General features: G+C 35.4%; 1 protein-coding gene across 1 annotated transcript in view; it reads left to right on the top strand.

Annotated features, from left to right (window-relative positions):
- The window catches only part of BMP5 (bone morphogenetic protein 5), a 123,823-nt gene that overhangs the window by 68,655 nt on the left and 37,704 nt on the right, over window positions 1–17,464 (top strand). The window contains exon 3 of the mRNA XM_004453637.4: window positions 6,757–6,905. Within this exon, the coding sequence (XP_004453694.1) occupies window positions 6,757–6,905 (149 nt within the window). The remainder of the gene's footprint in view (window positions 1–6,756; window positions 6,906–17,464) is intronic.

The raw sequence follows: 17,464 nt of genomic DNA, 5'->3' as shown, positions 1-17,464 counted from the left end.
TTCTGTACACCATTGTAAAAACATTTTAAGCTAGCCTGCTTGATGTCATTAGCCGCCTTCACCGGTTGGATAAATCTAGTGAAGCTGTCATCATTCCGGTTCACGGTCAGCTCCATATTTACACCCTGTCTAAGATTTGCAATTCTTCTGTGAACATGCTTTAGAGTGCACATTGACGATTTCCACTCAGGAAGATCTCCTGGGCTCTTAAGAGGGGAATGGCAGAGCAGGACATTTGCATGATTCATGTTGCCTTTTTAAGTTTACAGAACAGGACACAGGCAAAGCTTGCATTTTTTTTAGCATGCAGGGATCATGCTCTATTTCAGTGGTTCTTAACTGGAGAGATTTTGTTCCCCCCAAGAGACAATTAGCAGTATCCAGAGACACTTTTTGGTTGTCATAACTGAGGGGTGGTGGTGGTGCTACTGGTTTGTAGTGGGTAGAAATGCTGGGGTGGGGATTGGGTGAGGATGCTGCTAAACATGCCAAAATGAACAGGGCAGCTCCTCCCCACAACAAAGAATTATCTGATCTAAAATGTCCATGATGCTGCGGTAGAAAAGTCCCGCCCCTCTTGAAAATTTAATTTGTAACCCTAAAAATAGGAACAGTTTTTGTCATAAAGCATTTTATCCATTAATTTTTCTTTGACTATTCCTTATTTTGGATCACAGACGTCATAGTATAAATTATTTCTTAGGAACTTGTACTCGGGACATTGCTCATTTATTAGGGGACATTCAACGTGGTTGGGTTATCTATGTAACAGTCTCCCCTCTTTGTTACTTGTTGAATGAGGGGACATACTATGTACTAAATGTATACCTAGTAGTACATGTTTCAATTTCTCTGTGGGGGAGCTATGGGGTGATGTAAAGTCAGGAAACCTACTAAACATAAACAATGCCTCAGCAATTAAAAAAAATAATATGTCTGTAATTGAATTTTCTTAGTGGGAATTCAACTTGATTTGCCATTTCTGCTGTGCTTCTCAATTTTATCTAATATTACTATTTTACCAACTTGTATGTATAGCTTTTAAATTTAAATACAGAATGGAATTAGACATTCTGAAAATTGATGTTCAGTGAGATTTACAGAATTTTGTACCTTCACATTTGTTTTGGGAGAATAAATAATTGCCATTTGAAAAGATCAGCCAGCTAACAGCCTCATCTTGTAACAAATTATGGTAAAGGAGAAAAGCTTTTGGCATCATAAACTCCAGAGAACATCATATATTAACTTATAATATCTTGATAATGTGTTCAGTACTGAAGCCATAGGATGGGTTCCTTAACTAGTATCATAGTTTTATGTCAGAAATACCCAAAAAAAGACATATGTTATTTCCTAGGGTGGCCACCATTCCATTGTTACTCGTCTTGATGAGATACTCAAAGAGAAAAGGAGATGGGAGAAGGTAAAGTAGTTATAATAATATAAATTTTGGGACAATGTCATCATGGACTATAACATGCACATTTCATGGAAATGGAGTAGAAGTCCAACACTTCCTCCAAAATGTATCTGGATAGTTTCCAGACAATTTCCAAAAGCTTTTCTTGGACAGGTTAATGCTCCTTGCTTAGATAATAGAGGGGCTATCCTCTTGAATATGAACTCTTTCTTCTCTTTCTTTCTTTCTTCAAATACCACACTCACACACACATATACACACAAATATAAATGAAATCATAATGACCTATATAATATTTATATATCATTATCTCTTAATGTTGATTATATAAATAATTTTTCTTCTTTTTAAATAAGTTTTTAACGTATTTATTTCCTCTAACTGAATTTTGATACCAGGAGTCACTATGGACTTTATACAATTAAATATTCCTAAAGTAGAAAATAAGTGAAAGAATTTCTATCTTCAAAATTTATAAGTACAGGTTACTAACTAAACTTTTATAGTCGTAACTGCAAAAGTCACTTCTGACCCTAATAATATCATCAAGCATAATTCATACAACTTAATATGTATGCACTAACATACCATGAGCTTGTTTTGTTAAGAATATAGCAATTACAGTAATTTGCAAAGAATTTTAGTTGTTTTTTATCCGTGTAATAACTTTTTGAGGCAGATATTGTTTTAGTCTTCATTTAAAGAAGAAAAAAAAAAAGACTCAGAAAGGTGATTTTAAAGAGGCATATTTATTTTTCCTAATACTGCACAAAACCTATTTATAGAAAGTCATTGTTTGCATCAATTAAGTGCCAACCTCACCTATAACTATGATTCTTGCTTTATGAAATCAGACACATAGTGAGCCACTGCAGAGACCCTTTAAGTCTTAGAACGTCTCCTCGGGTAATAAGAAAATGCCAGTGGAAACAAGCAGGTGAATTTATTTTCCATGAATGGTGGTCCCATCCAAGGATCCATACACTACAAATTAGTTTAACTAATTTGCCTTGTTAAGAAGTAAGCTCATACTGAACTCACATGAAAACTCCAAGGCAGTGTTACAGAAAGATAGTCAAGCATACGCTTATTTTAGAAGATTTTCAGTATTGACTACAAATATTTCTTCTGGTGATGAAATAGTTTGAGATGTTCAGTCTTCTAAATATGAGTTTAAATGTGTCCTATAAGTATTCTTATGTCTCTTGCACTAACCCAAAACTCCCCTAATTAATCTTGTTTGCCCCTGCTCCCCTTACCCCCAATTCCACACTATTTCTCTTCTACTTATCTTAGCCAAGCTCACTGACCCAGAACTCTCCTTCACTCTCTTCACTTCTTCAACATGTATTCATTCCTCAACCCATTGCAATTTGATTTCTATCGACTCCACTCAACGAAAGTGACCATCCTAAGAACACCCACTAACAAATCTTGCATCGCAGAGCTGCTCACATGCCTGGTTCAGGATTCAGAGGAACTGAGAAAGGATATTCAGCAGCATCTGGGGCAATTGTGGGCCCAGCTTCTGCCACATGTCAACAAGATGAGCCAGCAGACCTTAACAATTTATTCAAGCTGCAATAATGCTGGATTCTACAGCAATCTTCCAAGGATAAATATGGTTACTGCTTCACTTCTACTTACCAAATCTTATACAGAATTCTCTTGTGATCAACCCTAACTCAGAACTGTACAGGTTAGTAGTTCAAGCTTAGTTAAGTTGATATAGAACAAAACCACCACAGGGAGTGGATGAATGTTAAGTTGAGAAAGTGAATTAATTTCTACTCATCCTGTTTTAGACTGATGGCTTAGTTTAAACTTTTAGTACCACAATCCAAAAATCTGTGGCCTTTCAGTAAAAAAAGAGTGACTAAGATATGGTTTGGGAATAAAGGGAACTGCCATGTAAAAGGAATATGGAAACCTGAGTTCTGCTCCTGGTTGTGCTCCAGCTGGTTGAATGACCTCAGGAAAATCATTTGACTTCTCTAAAATTTCATATCAATAAAATAATGATATGGTTACGTAACTAGTGTTCCGCTTAGTTCTAGTATTCTGTGACTTCTTTTGGTCACTTCCAGAGTAGAATCCAATGCTTGCTGATTTCACATCCAAAATTCTGGTCAAAATTTATTTTTTAGTGTTATAATGAAAATTCTCCGTTTATTCACCTGCAGAGATAGTGGGGAAAGTTAACATTTTCAAACATCCAATACTACATGCATGGCATGCTACCAGGCACCTTGACATTCTGTGTTTGCCTGATTATGAGGACCATATTGTCATGATAGGACACATAAAAAGAACATGCCCCTTATCCAAGTAGGAGATCACAAAAGGTTAGAAGAGTCAATCAAATACTTATACACCTGAATTTGTATATAGTTATAGATATGACTATATAAGGATTATAGTTAAAAATCACCAAAACATAATCGTTTATTAATGTAATTACACATATATGCTTAAATTACATGTTCTATAAAATAATTCATTAATATTCCTTTTTTCCATTCTCAAGAAATTTATGTGATAACTTTCTTCAAACACCCATATGTATCTTTGACCTCATGTCTTTACCCATATGATCACATATTTAATCATATATCACAGTTTTACAAAGCACATATCTTTGGGTCCATTTGTGTTGCTTGAAAAACAACAATTTTTGAATCTGTGCGTGATGATGTCATTAGAAACATGGTGTTATCAAAAGCACAAGAACCCACAGTTTTTTGCTTGTTTGTTTTAGTCTTTATTTATACCCATAAATATTGTAAATACACAGCAACCTCTTATTCTGTGCTTATAGATAAGAGATTTTTGCAAAGGGTGGTTTAAGAGTGATTTACAGAGACAGCTGATAGTTGGATTTTTGTGGCAGCACTCCCAGTAATAATTACTAAATTTCTTTGTGTCCTCATTTTTTACTCTTCCTCCTTGTTCTGACCTCTCCCTCTCCTTTCTCCTCCTCCCTCTGCCTTCTCTTCTTCCTTCTTCTTATAACTGATTGTGTCAGCTAGAATCTGTACGCATCCAAAACTAGCATTGATTGAGGCCATTTGAAGATTATTATGTGCCTCTTCAAATAAGACTTTCTCAAACTTCACAGTTAAAAATTAAGCAATTTAGAGGCCTCTTTAGTATGATGGATCTTGTAAAGATTCGATTGTAATTTGCCTCTCATTCGGATAGATGTTCATATTATGTTGCATCTGGTCTTCACAAAAGATTGTGGCAAAGATTATTATATATGTGGGGACACTGAGACTGAGGAATTCCTTAATTGTTCAGGTTCTGTCCAATCCCCAAATCCTTGATTATTCCATTACATGACACTGTTATTTTATTAAAGATGGTAAATGTCATGTTTTTGTTCTTCCATTAACATATTCTTAGATATACAGCCTCGGTTTTCCCATTCTTTTACTCTATATTTTGAGATGAGTTGTAAGAATGGTAGTAACTCAAATTTTGCTGAATTTTGGCTACTGCTCAGTCCTTAGTAAAGCACTCCTCTGCAAGTGTTTAAGCTAACCAAGGCATATATGTAAAATTCTTTCCTTTTTCAAAATAAGAAAACGCTCCTTGCAAATCAGTATATACAAGCCCACCAATTTCCCAAAAATGACTAGGCATGTATAAAACCTCTGATAATTACTAAATTGTATTAAGCTATACAGACAGACACATATATGAATATACATATTTTTTTTTACTTTTGAGGAGTTATGTTTAATATATCTATATGTTTCTTATTCAATAAGTATACCTGGGTTCTAGAAATCCATTACCTATTAAATATGATTCTGTATTTATCAACTACATGATGACTTCCACTTAGCTGTATAAGAAATAACTATCCTGATCTATTTCAAAATCAAAACAAATAATCAAATTCTACCTAAAAGAGAAAAATCTGTTTAGCAATTATGAGTTATTTCCATAAATATAAATTAAATTCCATATATTTGTTTGTTTAGTATATTTTGATATTGATAACTGCTTTAATTTCAATAACCACAGAATATTCACATCAAGGATTATTTCTGCCTTTCTGTGTGTGATACTGAAGTATTTGCTTAGATACATGCATGCAAATGGAATTTGTTTCCTTTGTGCATGGAGGCTTTACTTTTAATTTCACTACTCCAAGTGTCAAAAATTCTTTATTTAATTACTGTTAAATTTTCAATTATCATTGCTGGAGTAATTTTTCTCTAAAGAAATATTTGTGTATGATTTGGTTTCATTCAAAAAATTTTTCTTAACATTTCTTAACCTGCCTTTGAAGACCTTCGATGATGTAGATAGATGACAAAAGCAGTAAAAAAGTGCTTACCATAGCTTGTTATGATACAGTTTTGATTTTCCATAGATAGATTCAGCTCAGTATAAAAGGTCATAAAGATGTACATAATTGTTACTTTTATTCTGCCTGGAAATTGTTCTAGTGTTTCACAAATAACCTATCTGAGTCTCAATTTCATGAATTGGAAAGAGTTGTTGTAAATATTAAATGTTAGGATATCTAACGTTTACCTCAGAGAGTGCCTGTAGCAAGAAAATATTATTTAAAATATTTGGACTCTAACAAAAATTCACATATTTATAAATTTAATGCTAAAATTAAGGTTCAAAATATATTTATAGGAGTTAATACCCAGAATATGCCCAGAATATATAGTTTGTTTACCTTCATTACTGCCCTGAGGGAATTTATACCTTTCTACCTTTAGAAGACGACAGAGCAAGTCAGGATAGAATCTGCCACTCATCTTATGGGATTTATCCCTTATTCTGATGGTGCATTCTATTATTTTGTCTTGGCCTTTGGTATCCATAAAATAAATTCTGTAGTTAAAAATGGAAAATGATAACTCTCCTGAAGCAGATGCTTGCATCACAGCCTGCTGTGCCCCTCCATTCAAGGGTCTACACTCATCCAAGTTTAAGTTTCTGGCTCTATTCAGTTGAATCCTTTGATTGAGAACTTGCCAGCGAGGACTATTTACAGATGGTGGTTTCAGGGAACATTGATGACCAGGGACCAAATTAAGACTACGGCGTCTGTTTGTAAAGGCTAGTGCCAAGCAGAGAAATGGAAATTACTTTCAGATATTCCTAATCTGCACCAGGTTTGAGTTACAAGCCAGCAATAAAAGGTTCCGTTTCTTATTACTCCATCCCTTGAGTCACTTGTTTCCCCTTCTTCTTTAATTAACTCCTGTTATTTCTTAAATCTTTTTAGAATGTTTTCACTTAAGTATAGGAAATGATGATCTTCATTCAAACTTTTAATTTTTTTCTGTTCTTTTTCTTCTTAGGGATGCTGATCTGTTCCTGTTAGACACGAGAAAGACCCAAGCCTTAGATGTGGGCTGGCTTGTCTTTGATATCACTGTGACCAGCAATCATTGGGTGATTAATCCACAGAACAATTTGGGCTTACAGCTCTGTGCAGAAACAGGAGATGGTAAACTCTGAATTTCATGTATTTCTTGGGGCTTGTGTTTTAACACGTTGAGAGTTATTGTTTTCTGTGATAGTTAACAAATGTACATTTTGTAACAATGATGTACAAGGTAGCATATTCTATAGCACAGCACGTATTAATTAGTTCATCAAATATCAACATGTTTATCTAACACACATTTGTTATCATACCTTTGGGAGAAGTTAAAGAAGTAGATACTATTCCTGGAGTTTTTATTCTAGTGTTGAAGAATTACATGTTAATTAGTAGCACCACTGCAGTATGACAAATATCAAAAGGAAATGATGTGTCAGATATTATATATTCTGTCTCGATTGTGATGGTAGTTATACAAATGTATAATTTGTCAAAATTTATGATAAACCAAATGAAGGGTTAATCTTACTATAGAAATTTATACCTTAAAAAGCATGACCAAAAAATAAAAATAAGTGTATACCAAAAAAATGTGCAGTGGAAACAGTTGAAGTTACTATTGGTAATAGAAGGGGGAAGAGAAGATGAGGAAGGATCAAAAGAGTGATAAAAAAACTTCAGAGAATATATAATAGAAAGTTAGGTCTTAATACATTGCATGGGCAACAATCATCCCAAGAAACAGAGAGAATCTGCAACTGCAAGCAAGATAATCCCATGCATCTGCCCCATGGGATCTAAGCCTCCTCTCAATTAGCGGTGGAGTGGGCATCACCATCCCAGAATCCTCAGGACTGGGGAATTAATGATGGACTAAAGTAGACTTGCTGGTATTCTACTATAGACTTACTATGATTCTAGCAATGGAAGAACTGTTATCATTAACGTGGAGATAGGGACCACTGGAGGTTCTGAGGGGAGGGTGGGTGAGGGAAAAATAACTATAATATGGGGGCATTTTGGGAACTTGGGAATTGTTCTGACCGACATTGCAATGACAGATACAGGCCATTATATATCTTGTCATAACTTACAAAATTGTGCAGGAGAGAGTGTAAACTATAATGCATGCTTCGTGGCAATGCTCCAAATTCTGTTCAACTGTAACAAATGTACCACGCTAATGAGAGATGTTGCTAATGTGAGAAAATGTGCGAGGGTAAGGGAGTGGGACATATTGGAATCCCCTATATTTTTTATTTAACATTAATGTAATCTAAATATCTTTAAAAAAAAAGTATATCGTAAAAAAAGACATTACTACATGTGGTCAAAGACAATCACTCCAGAATCACCTGTGGTTGGGGCTATAGGGAATCTCCATTTTTAGAAGTTCCAGAAATAATTCTTATGCTCAAATATTCAATAAGCATCAACTATGTGTCATGCACTTGACCAGATCCTGGAGATCCAACAGTGAACAAATGCTGACGTGGCTCGAGGCATGTGGTAGTAATCACAAAATAATTTTAATAAATGCATAACATTACACACTGAGAATATCAGAATGCCATTCTTGTGTATATCTTTCATATTGGGCTGCAATATGAAAGGTAAGGAAAATGTGACTAGGAAGGAAATTTGAGGGGGCTGGTGTGAGCATATCCGATAAATGGAACAGAATTTGCAATGGCTGAGGTGAGAGCAACCTTGGCACAGTTGATAAGAAGGCCAGGGAGGTGAAGGGCAATTTACTTAGAGTCCTGCTGGCCTTTAGTCACTCAAAGAGTCCAAAATTCTAAATTCAAACCTGGACTTCCAGGTCATTAAAATATATTTGTCATAAGAGGAGGATAGAACATAACTTATTTAATAGTTTGTTATACTGATTAGTAATTTTTAAATTTTTGTCTCTATACGTGTGGGCCTATATTGCACTCTTGCTGCAGACTTCCTAAATGTTAGGATCAGGCCTACATAGGGTAATTTTTGAGGGAATGATTAATAAGAGAAAATGCCTCAGTTCAGTTTTGCTTGCTTTGGTTTTTCACAGAATAAAGCAAGACAAACTTTAGCCCTGGAGCCTGCTTCCCTTATTCCACCTTGCTACATTACACTAAAGTTTTACTTAACAAACTGCAGAGTTAAACAATCATTGGGTCTGTCTTGGGCCTAGTCAAAGAGATTCATTAATGTGAGCAACAGAACTTCACAATTTCATTGTTTTAGCTATCACCGGTTTCAAAGTCTAAGGATTATGCCATAACCGATATGATGCCAATGATTGTGTATATGAAAGGAGGTTGACATATGCAAATTATACATATTACAGGGTTAGTCTACTGAAAGTTTCTTGATCTTGAAAGAGAAAATTCTTATTGAAATTGTTACAGGCAAAGTTTTAGAACCCTCCCCACCCCTCACCTTCCACCCCCAGCAACTCTGCATTTTCCTTTAGATTTTAATTGCAATACTGAGTTTTTCATTTCCTTATAAACAAGTCAAATATTTTGAATTATAGGCTATTTTCTAATTATGGATTTGAGATTTTTGTTACAATCCCTCAGAGTTTAGGCAGCATAAATGTAGACTGAGAAGAGCACATACTTAAGTAATCTTTTAAGAATTCTTGCTATGTTAAACTACTGTACATTTATGGTCAGAAATGTGAGCGGGAAATCAGCTCTGTTGAGGAGCCAATCATTTCTTCCTTGGTATGTGGCCCAAACAAGAAAATTAAATTAGTGGTATGTGCTTCTCCCAGTCTTCTCCTTGGGGATATGCTTGAAATGTCTAACTAAACAACTCAAGAGACTGATGAAATATGATCTGCTTATTTCCTTTTCATTTCCATCCCCCACTCCCCAACCCATATGAAAATAATGAACTTTCTCTCACTTCTTTTTTTTTTTTCTTTCACTCTTCACTTGTCTTGGTTCTTTCTTTCTTTTACTATCTGTGCAATTTAACTTCTCTTTTGCTTTTAATTCATCTTTTTTCCTCTCCAAGAACTACTCTATATTTTGCTTTTGCCAGTCTCTCTAATATTAAAAGGATAAAATTAAAATGGTTAAGTGTGCTAGGTTAGCTGACTTAATGCATTTAAACAATACTTTAAAATAGATTTTAACCAGACTTAGAGCCTATTTGGTCTTGACATTGCAAGTGACATTCCTGATACCTTAATTGTATTAACTGCAACCTCATGAAGAATATACATTTATCTTTAACCATGGATAACCAGATACTTCAGACTATCACAGCTTCACTCATTATTGCTACTGATTTCTCAAGGTGACATTGCTTTTATCAGAACAGATGGAGCATTTTTATGTGCAGTAATGGATTCTGATATTTACACTCAGCAAAAGGAATTGGAGGTTGTATTAGTCAGCCAATAGGGTGCTGATGTAAAATACCAGAAATTGGTTGGTTTTTATAAAGGATATTTATTTGGGGTAGGAGCTTACAGATACCAGGCCATAGAGCATAAGTTACTTGCCTCACCAAAGTCTATTTTCACATGTTGGAGCAAGATGGCTGCCGATGTCTGTGAGGGTTCAGGCTTCCTGGGGTCCTCTGGTCTCAGCTTCTCTGTTTTTTCTACAAGGTCAACTGTAGACTATCAGGTGAATGGCACTGTCTTTTTCCCTGGAGCTCCAGCTTCAGCATCAAACTCTAACATCAAAACTCCAATGTTAAAAGCCCTCAACTCTGTCCTTTGCTATGCCTTTTATCTGTGAGTTCCCACCCACCAAGGGGTGGGGACTCCAAGGGGTGGGGACTCAATACCCTAATCATAACTTAATCACTCCCAGGTACAGACCAGATTATAAATATAGTCCAATATCTATTTTTGGAACCCATAATCATATCAAACTGCTACACTCCACCATCTGAATCCCAAAAAGACATTACAATGTTTAAAAAAACCCTTAAATTAGTAACAATGCAAGTATTAAATTATATCACAATCAATTTAAAGAAACACAGTTTGTCTTGGGGCAAAGTTCCGTTTGCTATAGACCTGAAATTTACAAAAAAATTTATCTGTTTCCAATACACAAATGGACAGAAGAAGGATAAACATTTACATTACAATAAGGAGAAATTGGGAGGGAAACATGAGTCACAGGTCCTCTACAGTTCAGCAAACCTGCAGGGAATCCTCTGTTTGATTTCAAAGTCTGAGAGTCATTCTTAAGAAGATGGTTTTTTCTCCTTGGGACCTTATGGGAACCCACCCTTTCTGTAAGTGTGCCCAACAGCCATTTTCTTAGTTCCACCCTCATCAAGCATCTGAGTGTTGACTAAGCTCCAGACTTCTCCCTCCTAAAGTGCTGGGTGATTGCAACAGTTCACCCAATCTTTTGGTTAGAGTCTGAACCCCTCCAACATTCCCCCTAACTTTTGGCATACAGGCTCAACCCACTCAGAGCAATGAGTTGACCACCTGGCCTTCCCTAACCTTGGGCATACAGGCTCAACCCTCTCAGAACAATGAGTTGACCACCTGGCCTACCTTAACCTTTGGGGGACAAGTCCATCCCTCTCAGACCTGTGGGGTGCTGACCATAATGGCCCAATCCTCGGGGAATGTGCTCCACCCTCTCTGTATCATAGGGCAGCAAACTCTCCCAGAACATTGGACAGGAACATCCACCCTCTTCAACTGTTGGGGCAAATTCACCCTTTCTGTACACATGGGTGGGGTTCCTCTCTTGGCCCAAGGTGATGTCCTAATTCCAGATCTCATCTTCCATGGTTTTCAACTTGAACCTGTTTCCCCTTCAATTTTTCCTTCCCTTGTCCCTTTTATTCCAGGCTGACAGTGGTTTTGTTCATACAGCTCTGTCAAAAATTCTGTTGGTTTAGCATGCAGGAAGCAGGGGTCTAAGCCATCAATCACTAAGATTTTCTACAAGTCTTTCTGACATAACTGCATCTTCAATGCTGCTTTATAAATTCCAAGTTTAGTTAAGTCCTCCAATAGGGCACTTTCATCTGGGAGTTTGAGTTCCAGAGGCTTGGAATTTCCAGAATTAGTTTCCATTTTCTTTGTGCCCAAGAGTTCAGTCCTCAGCATATCTCTCTCTTATCTAGCATTTTTCTATAAGTTGCAAGCAGAAGCCAAGCCACGTTCTCTGGGTTTACTTTGGAAATTTCTTCAGCTAAATGCCAAGGCTCACCATTTTCATATTTTGCCTTCCATAAAACAGTAGGAGTTAATCTTGCTAAGTTCTCTGCAACTGTAAAACACAGATCATCTTTTCTCCAGTTTCCAATAATAGTTTCATCATTAACTTCTAAGGCATCATAAAAAGTCTCTTTAGAATCCATCTCACAATTATTTTCTTCTAAGACCTTATCAAAAATAACTTTAGGCTCCATATTGCTACCAACAGTCTCTGCAAAGTAATTTAGGTCTTTTCAATCAAGCATCTCACAATTCCTCTAAAAAATACCTCTTACCCATTTATAAAACTATTGCAAAAGCACTACCCCACTCCTGGTACCAAATTCTGTATTAGTCAGCCAAAGGAGTGCTGATGTAAAATACCAGAAATTTGTTGGTTTTTATAAAGGGTATTTATTTGGGGTAGGAGCTTATAGATACCAGGCCATAAAGCATAAGTTACTTGCCTCACCAAAGTCTATTTTCACATGTTGGAGCAAGATGACTGCCAATGTCTGTGAGGATTCAGGCTTCCTGGGTTCCTCTGGGCTCAGCGCCTGTTTTTTCCACAAAGTCAGTTGTAGACTATGAGTCTCTCTAGGCTTTGCCCCTCTCCACAAGGTCAGCTATAGACTATCAGGCAAACAGCTCTATCCCTCTCCCTGGGGCTCCAGCTTCAGCACCAAACTCTGACATCAAAACTCCAACATTAAAAGCCCCCAACTCTGTTCTTTGGGATGCCTTTTATCTAATCATAACTAAATCACACCCAGGTACAGACCAGATTACAAACATAAACCAATATCTATTCTTGGAATTCATAACCATATCAAACTGCTGCAGAGGTCATGAAAAAACGGTAATAGGAAAGGCTTCTTTCAAATTCATTAGTTGACAATTATTTGTTTGTTATAGAAGAAACAAAGTGTCCTAAATGCTAAAAAATAGTGATACAATTAAGAGGCTATGAGAAAACAGAAGTCCAAATAGGACAGAGCTGAGGGAGTTATGGTGGAGGTGGCTTTTAAGCTGGATCATTTAGGTGGGCATTCAAGAATGGTGATGAGGAGGAAGAGAGTTGTAGAGATGTGGGGAGTGGTGTTGAGAACAGAATCAGAGAATTCTTTCCTGGATGAGAAAACAAAGTGAGTAAAAGCATAGACTAGCAAATAGCATGTTATGTTGTGGAAAAAGTTAGTATCTAGAGTGGCTAGAAAAAACTTTTATGTGTGGAATATGGTGCAAATACTATTAGGAAAGTTGTTTGGGGATAAATCACAGAAAGAACTTAAATATAATGTAACCTCTACCTTAGGTATAATATATTCTCTTGTAGTTTAATCACAAGTCATAAAAGAAATTGCTACTTTAATCAATCATATTAACATCACAATGAGTACATGTTTAAATGAATCTCATTTTCATGAGGTCACTGGATGTTATGTCTTGCTCAAAATTGTACCCTTGATGACTGGCAAAATGCAGTAAGTGTTCAAAACATCTCTGGATGGTCATTGGCCACCTGCCACTGAACATAAGATACTCTTAAGAGGATGTTTCAAATTTGCAATATTGGGTGATAACCAGTTTGGTGTAATATATAATTTTGCAGAGCAAACCACAGCACAATGGTTAAAATAATTTCAATCATAAGAAGAGAGTCAGTGATATATATTGTTAAATTTGGTTTATTCTGTTCCTGAAAATAAAAGAATAGCAAAAGGTCTAAATATATTTTGGAAATCAAAAAGCTGTGGATCTGATCTATATTATAACACAGAGAACACTGTGGTAGATGATGAACTGTGATTAACAGTACAAATATAAGAAATTCTTTCATGGACTATAACAAATATATGATACTAATACATGATGTTAATAATAGGGTGGTTTATGGAAAAAATACAACAGATGTTAACTTAGAGACAATAGGTAGCAGTAATATTTTGATGATGTTCTTTTATCATTTGTAACAAATGCCCCACAACAATGAAAGGTGCTAGTGATGAAGTGATGTATGGGAGTTGTGTATGTTATGCATGATTATTTCATAAGTGCAAAACTTTTCTAATTAAAAAAAATAAAGAAAACAAGAGAAAATATTTTTAAAAACTCCTACTTTATAATCTGTCATCAATCTTTCAATATTCTTTTTTATATGGCATACATGAAATTGGATGGCAGATTTTAAAAAAAAGGCTGTGGAAATAAAAAGTAGCAGTATGATTCCTCAGAGAGCCTGTGGAAAATATGTCAGTTTGTGAAGTACTTTTTTTTAGAAATTCGACAGATAAACTGCAATGGATTTGGCAGGAGAGCTTAAGGATATTCTATTGACTTGTTTTCATGATGAATAGATAATTCGCTGAGTTCCATATGTTTGCTTCTGCAAAATATAGCAAATATATGGCTAGCAAATAAAAAAGGAACATTTCTGCTTCTTAATGGTAAAATCTAGGGATTCCAGGCAATTTGTCGTATCCAATTGTGCAAAATCAAAGATCTTAAGCATTCTCTTAGATGGTTGATAAACCTTTATGATAAAATAGCTATTGATTTTGTGTTTAACAGCTGAAGTGTATAGGTTTAGGTCTCTCTCATGGTATATGAATATTTTGGATCATTAGTTCTCTAAATTATACGGTTATATTAATTATCTAATTTGTTAGTTTTACTATCATTGTTAGTAAATCTATGGTAATGTTTTACTTCCTTGCACACATATGTGAAGAATTAATAAGACAGACAGCAATTTAATCCAGCTTTTCAGATGAGTTTTTCCCCAAAATACTTTAATTTTTCCATTACTTGACACTATGTAATATAAATCTTCCCAGTAAGGTAGTGTTTTTTTTTTTAAACCAAGTTTAAACTTGGTTTTGTAGCATAATTTAGAGATGGAAAAGAAAAGATAGTATTTTAGTTTCATTAGAATGTCATTTTTTTAAAACCTGTATTTGCAGATATTTTAGATTTGGCATTACTCCGAATGAATTTTGCCAAAGAGTTTTTTCCTTTCTACTCAAAACCTCTTCTATGTGAAAGAAAATTCAATCCTTATGTTTCATATTCATTTGTATTCAAGTCTTCAAAATGTTGTTTTGTCAGAGTATTATTAATGTCCAAGAAACATTGTAACATTTTTTTCTTTTAAGTAAGTCTCTGTTTTCTTTGAACAAATTTGTGACATAATTTTCAACCACATCAAGTTGCAAATTCAGGTCCAAAATCAGATATTTCAAATTTTAAATTTTGTACCCCAATCAAGAGAAATAGATTTCCAAGTATCATATTAAATTCAGTTATAATTGATGCTTAATTATAAAATAAAGAATTTATGGTTTTTATGACAAGTGACTAGGAATTGAATTTTTTGGTATTTACTTTAGAAAACTAAGATTAATAAATAAAATAGAACTCTCATGCTGGAAATATAAATTCTAAGAAGAAATTATTAGGAAAATTAGATTCAAATCTTGGCTTGGAGAAAATATATAATTTTTTATCATAGCATCAGTAAAATGAATTCATAGGAATTAACTTATGAGGGCAGTGTTAACTCTAACACATATTAGATGATAGTACCTTGTACATAGAAGGGCCTGAATAAAGGTATGCTGGATTGAGCTAGAGATTACACGAAGACTTTTCACCTCCATTAGTTCTAGGTCATGCTCCTTTAATTTAGAGCATAGCATGTTCTTTATCATGGAAGCTTTAGACATGATTTAAGGGAGTATTAGACAAATTCACAAGTGATAGTCCACTGAGGAAAGGTAAAATTATTGATGAATATTTTCACCTTTTAAGTTGGCAGCACTATGTATAGATGACTATATTTTTAGGCTTGTGTCTAATAACTGTGGCTGAGAAAATGATTATTGGCAAGGAACTTTTAAGTATGTTTTAATCTAGGATATGAATTGATCTTAATTTGCCATGCTTCTATGACAAACACCATACAATGGGTTGGTTAATAAAATCAGAATTTATTGGCTCACTCTTTTCAGGCCATAGGAAGTCCAAAATGAAGATACGTTCACTGATTTCATTATCTCCAAAGCCTTAAATCCTTTTGGTAACAACTCTAAATACAAAGTGTCATCAAAATCAGTATGTGTGTGGTCCATTCTGATATAAAAATTACTCTCCTGAGTTATCTGCTTCCAAAATACAGTCACGGGGCAGGCATAGGATTGACATTCCCATTCCATAAGGGATAAATTGGAAGAAAAACGTTTGCCAACTTCTGAGGACGTGGCCCTTGTATTCCTGAATTGTAGAGCTTAGGCCCCACACTCTGAGCACTAGAGTGGTGGCCTTACTCTGCCTGAAAACTGGGATGGAGGCCCCACTCTCTCTAAACATTGAAATGGTTATCGGCTTTCCACTGAACACTTAGGCATAGACTCCACCTTCTCTGAGCATTGGGGTGGGGGCCAAAATCTCCCCACCAACCTCATACCCTCCAACTCCTGGGATGGCCCTGCCCTTTCCACATGCTTGCATGGTCCCAATCTCTTGGTCCAAGGAGATCTCATTGGTCCAGAACTCTTCTTCCATGGTTCTGCCATTGAAGTCATTTTCCTTTCAAATCATCCTTTCTCTCTCCCTTTCACTCCAGGATGGCAGTGCTTCTTCATATGTTTAATTTCCTTATTGAAGGATAGTTTATTTACACTTCCACCGAAAGCCCCATTCTCTGGGGATCCATCTCTTGGGAGCTCAGAGAGAACCCTGATAGAGTAACTTCAGGCCTCATCTCAGATCATGCTATCAGGATAGGCTGAAGACTTTCCAAATTATGAATTACTAGTTTCTTTGTGTATAAGATTTCATTTCTCATTTATCCCTTTCCTCTAGCTTTTACTATATTACTATATATTTTACTATAAGCTTCAAGGAGAAACTAGGCTGTACCTTCTACCCTTAGCTTGAAAATCTCCTCAGCTAAATAGCCAAGTTTATCACTTGCAAGTTCTGCCTTCCATCTGACTTCAGAACACAATTTTCCATGTTCTCTGCCACTTTATAACAAGTATTACCTTTCTTCCAGTTTACAATAACACATTCATCAGTTCCTTCTAAGTCCATACTGAAGTACCTTTAATGCCCATATTTTTACCAACATTCTGTTCATGGTCAATTAAATATTCTGTAAGATGATAGGAACTTTCTCAACAGCTCTCACTTATTTCTGGGCCCTCGACAGAAGTGTCTTTAATGTCTATATCTCTACTGACATTCTCACCTCAACATTTGTCCAATGTCTACTCACTACTCAATTCCAAAGCCAGTTCTACATTTTTAATTATTGGTAATAGAAGCCAACGGAAATCAACACTATGTGTTGCTATGTGATATGTGTCATGATCAATTGATGTTTATATTTGTTGGTTATTCATAAGAACATTAATATTAATTTTTAGTACTTAATTTGGTACTTAATTTGAAGCCCAATCTTTTTGCCCTTACAAACTGACATCATTATTTCTTGGGATAACTT

This window comes from Dasypus novemcinctus, chromosome 11 (assembly GCF_030445035.2).
Source record: "Dasypus novemcinctus isolate mDasNov1 chromosome 11, mDasNov1.1.hap2, whole genome shotgun sequence".
Lineage (NCBI taxonomy): Eukaryota > Metazoa > Chordata > Mammalia > Cingulata > Dasypodidae > Dasypus > Dasypus novemcinctus.
Note: the sequence above shows the minus strand (reverse complement) of the source record. Positions and strands in the feature narration are given on the sequence as shown.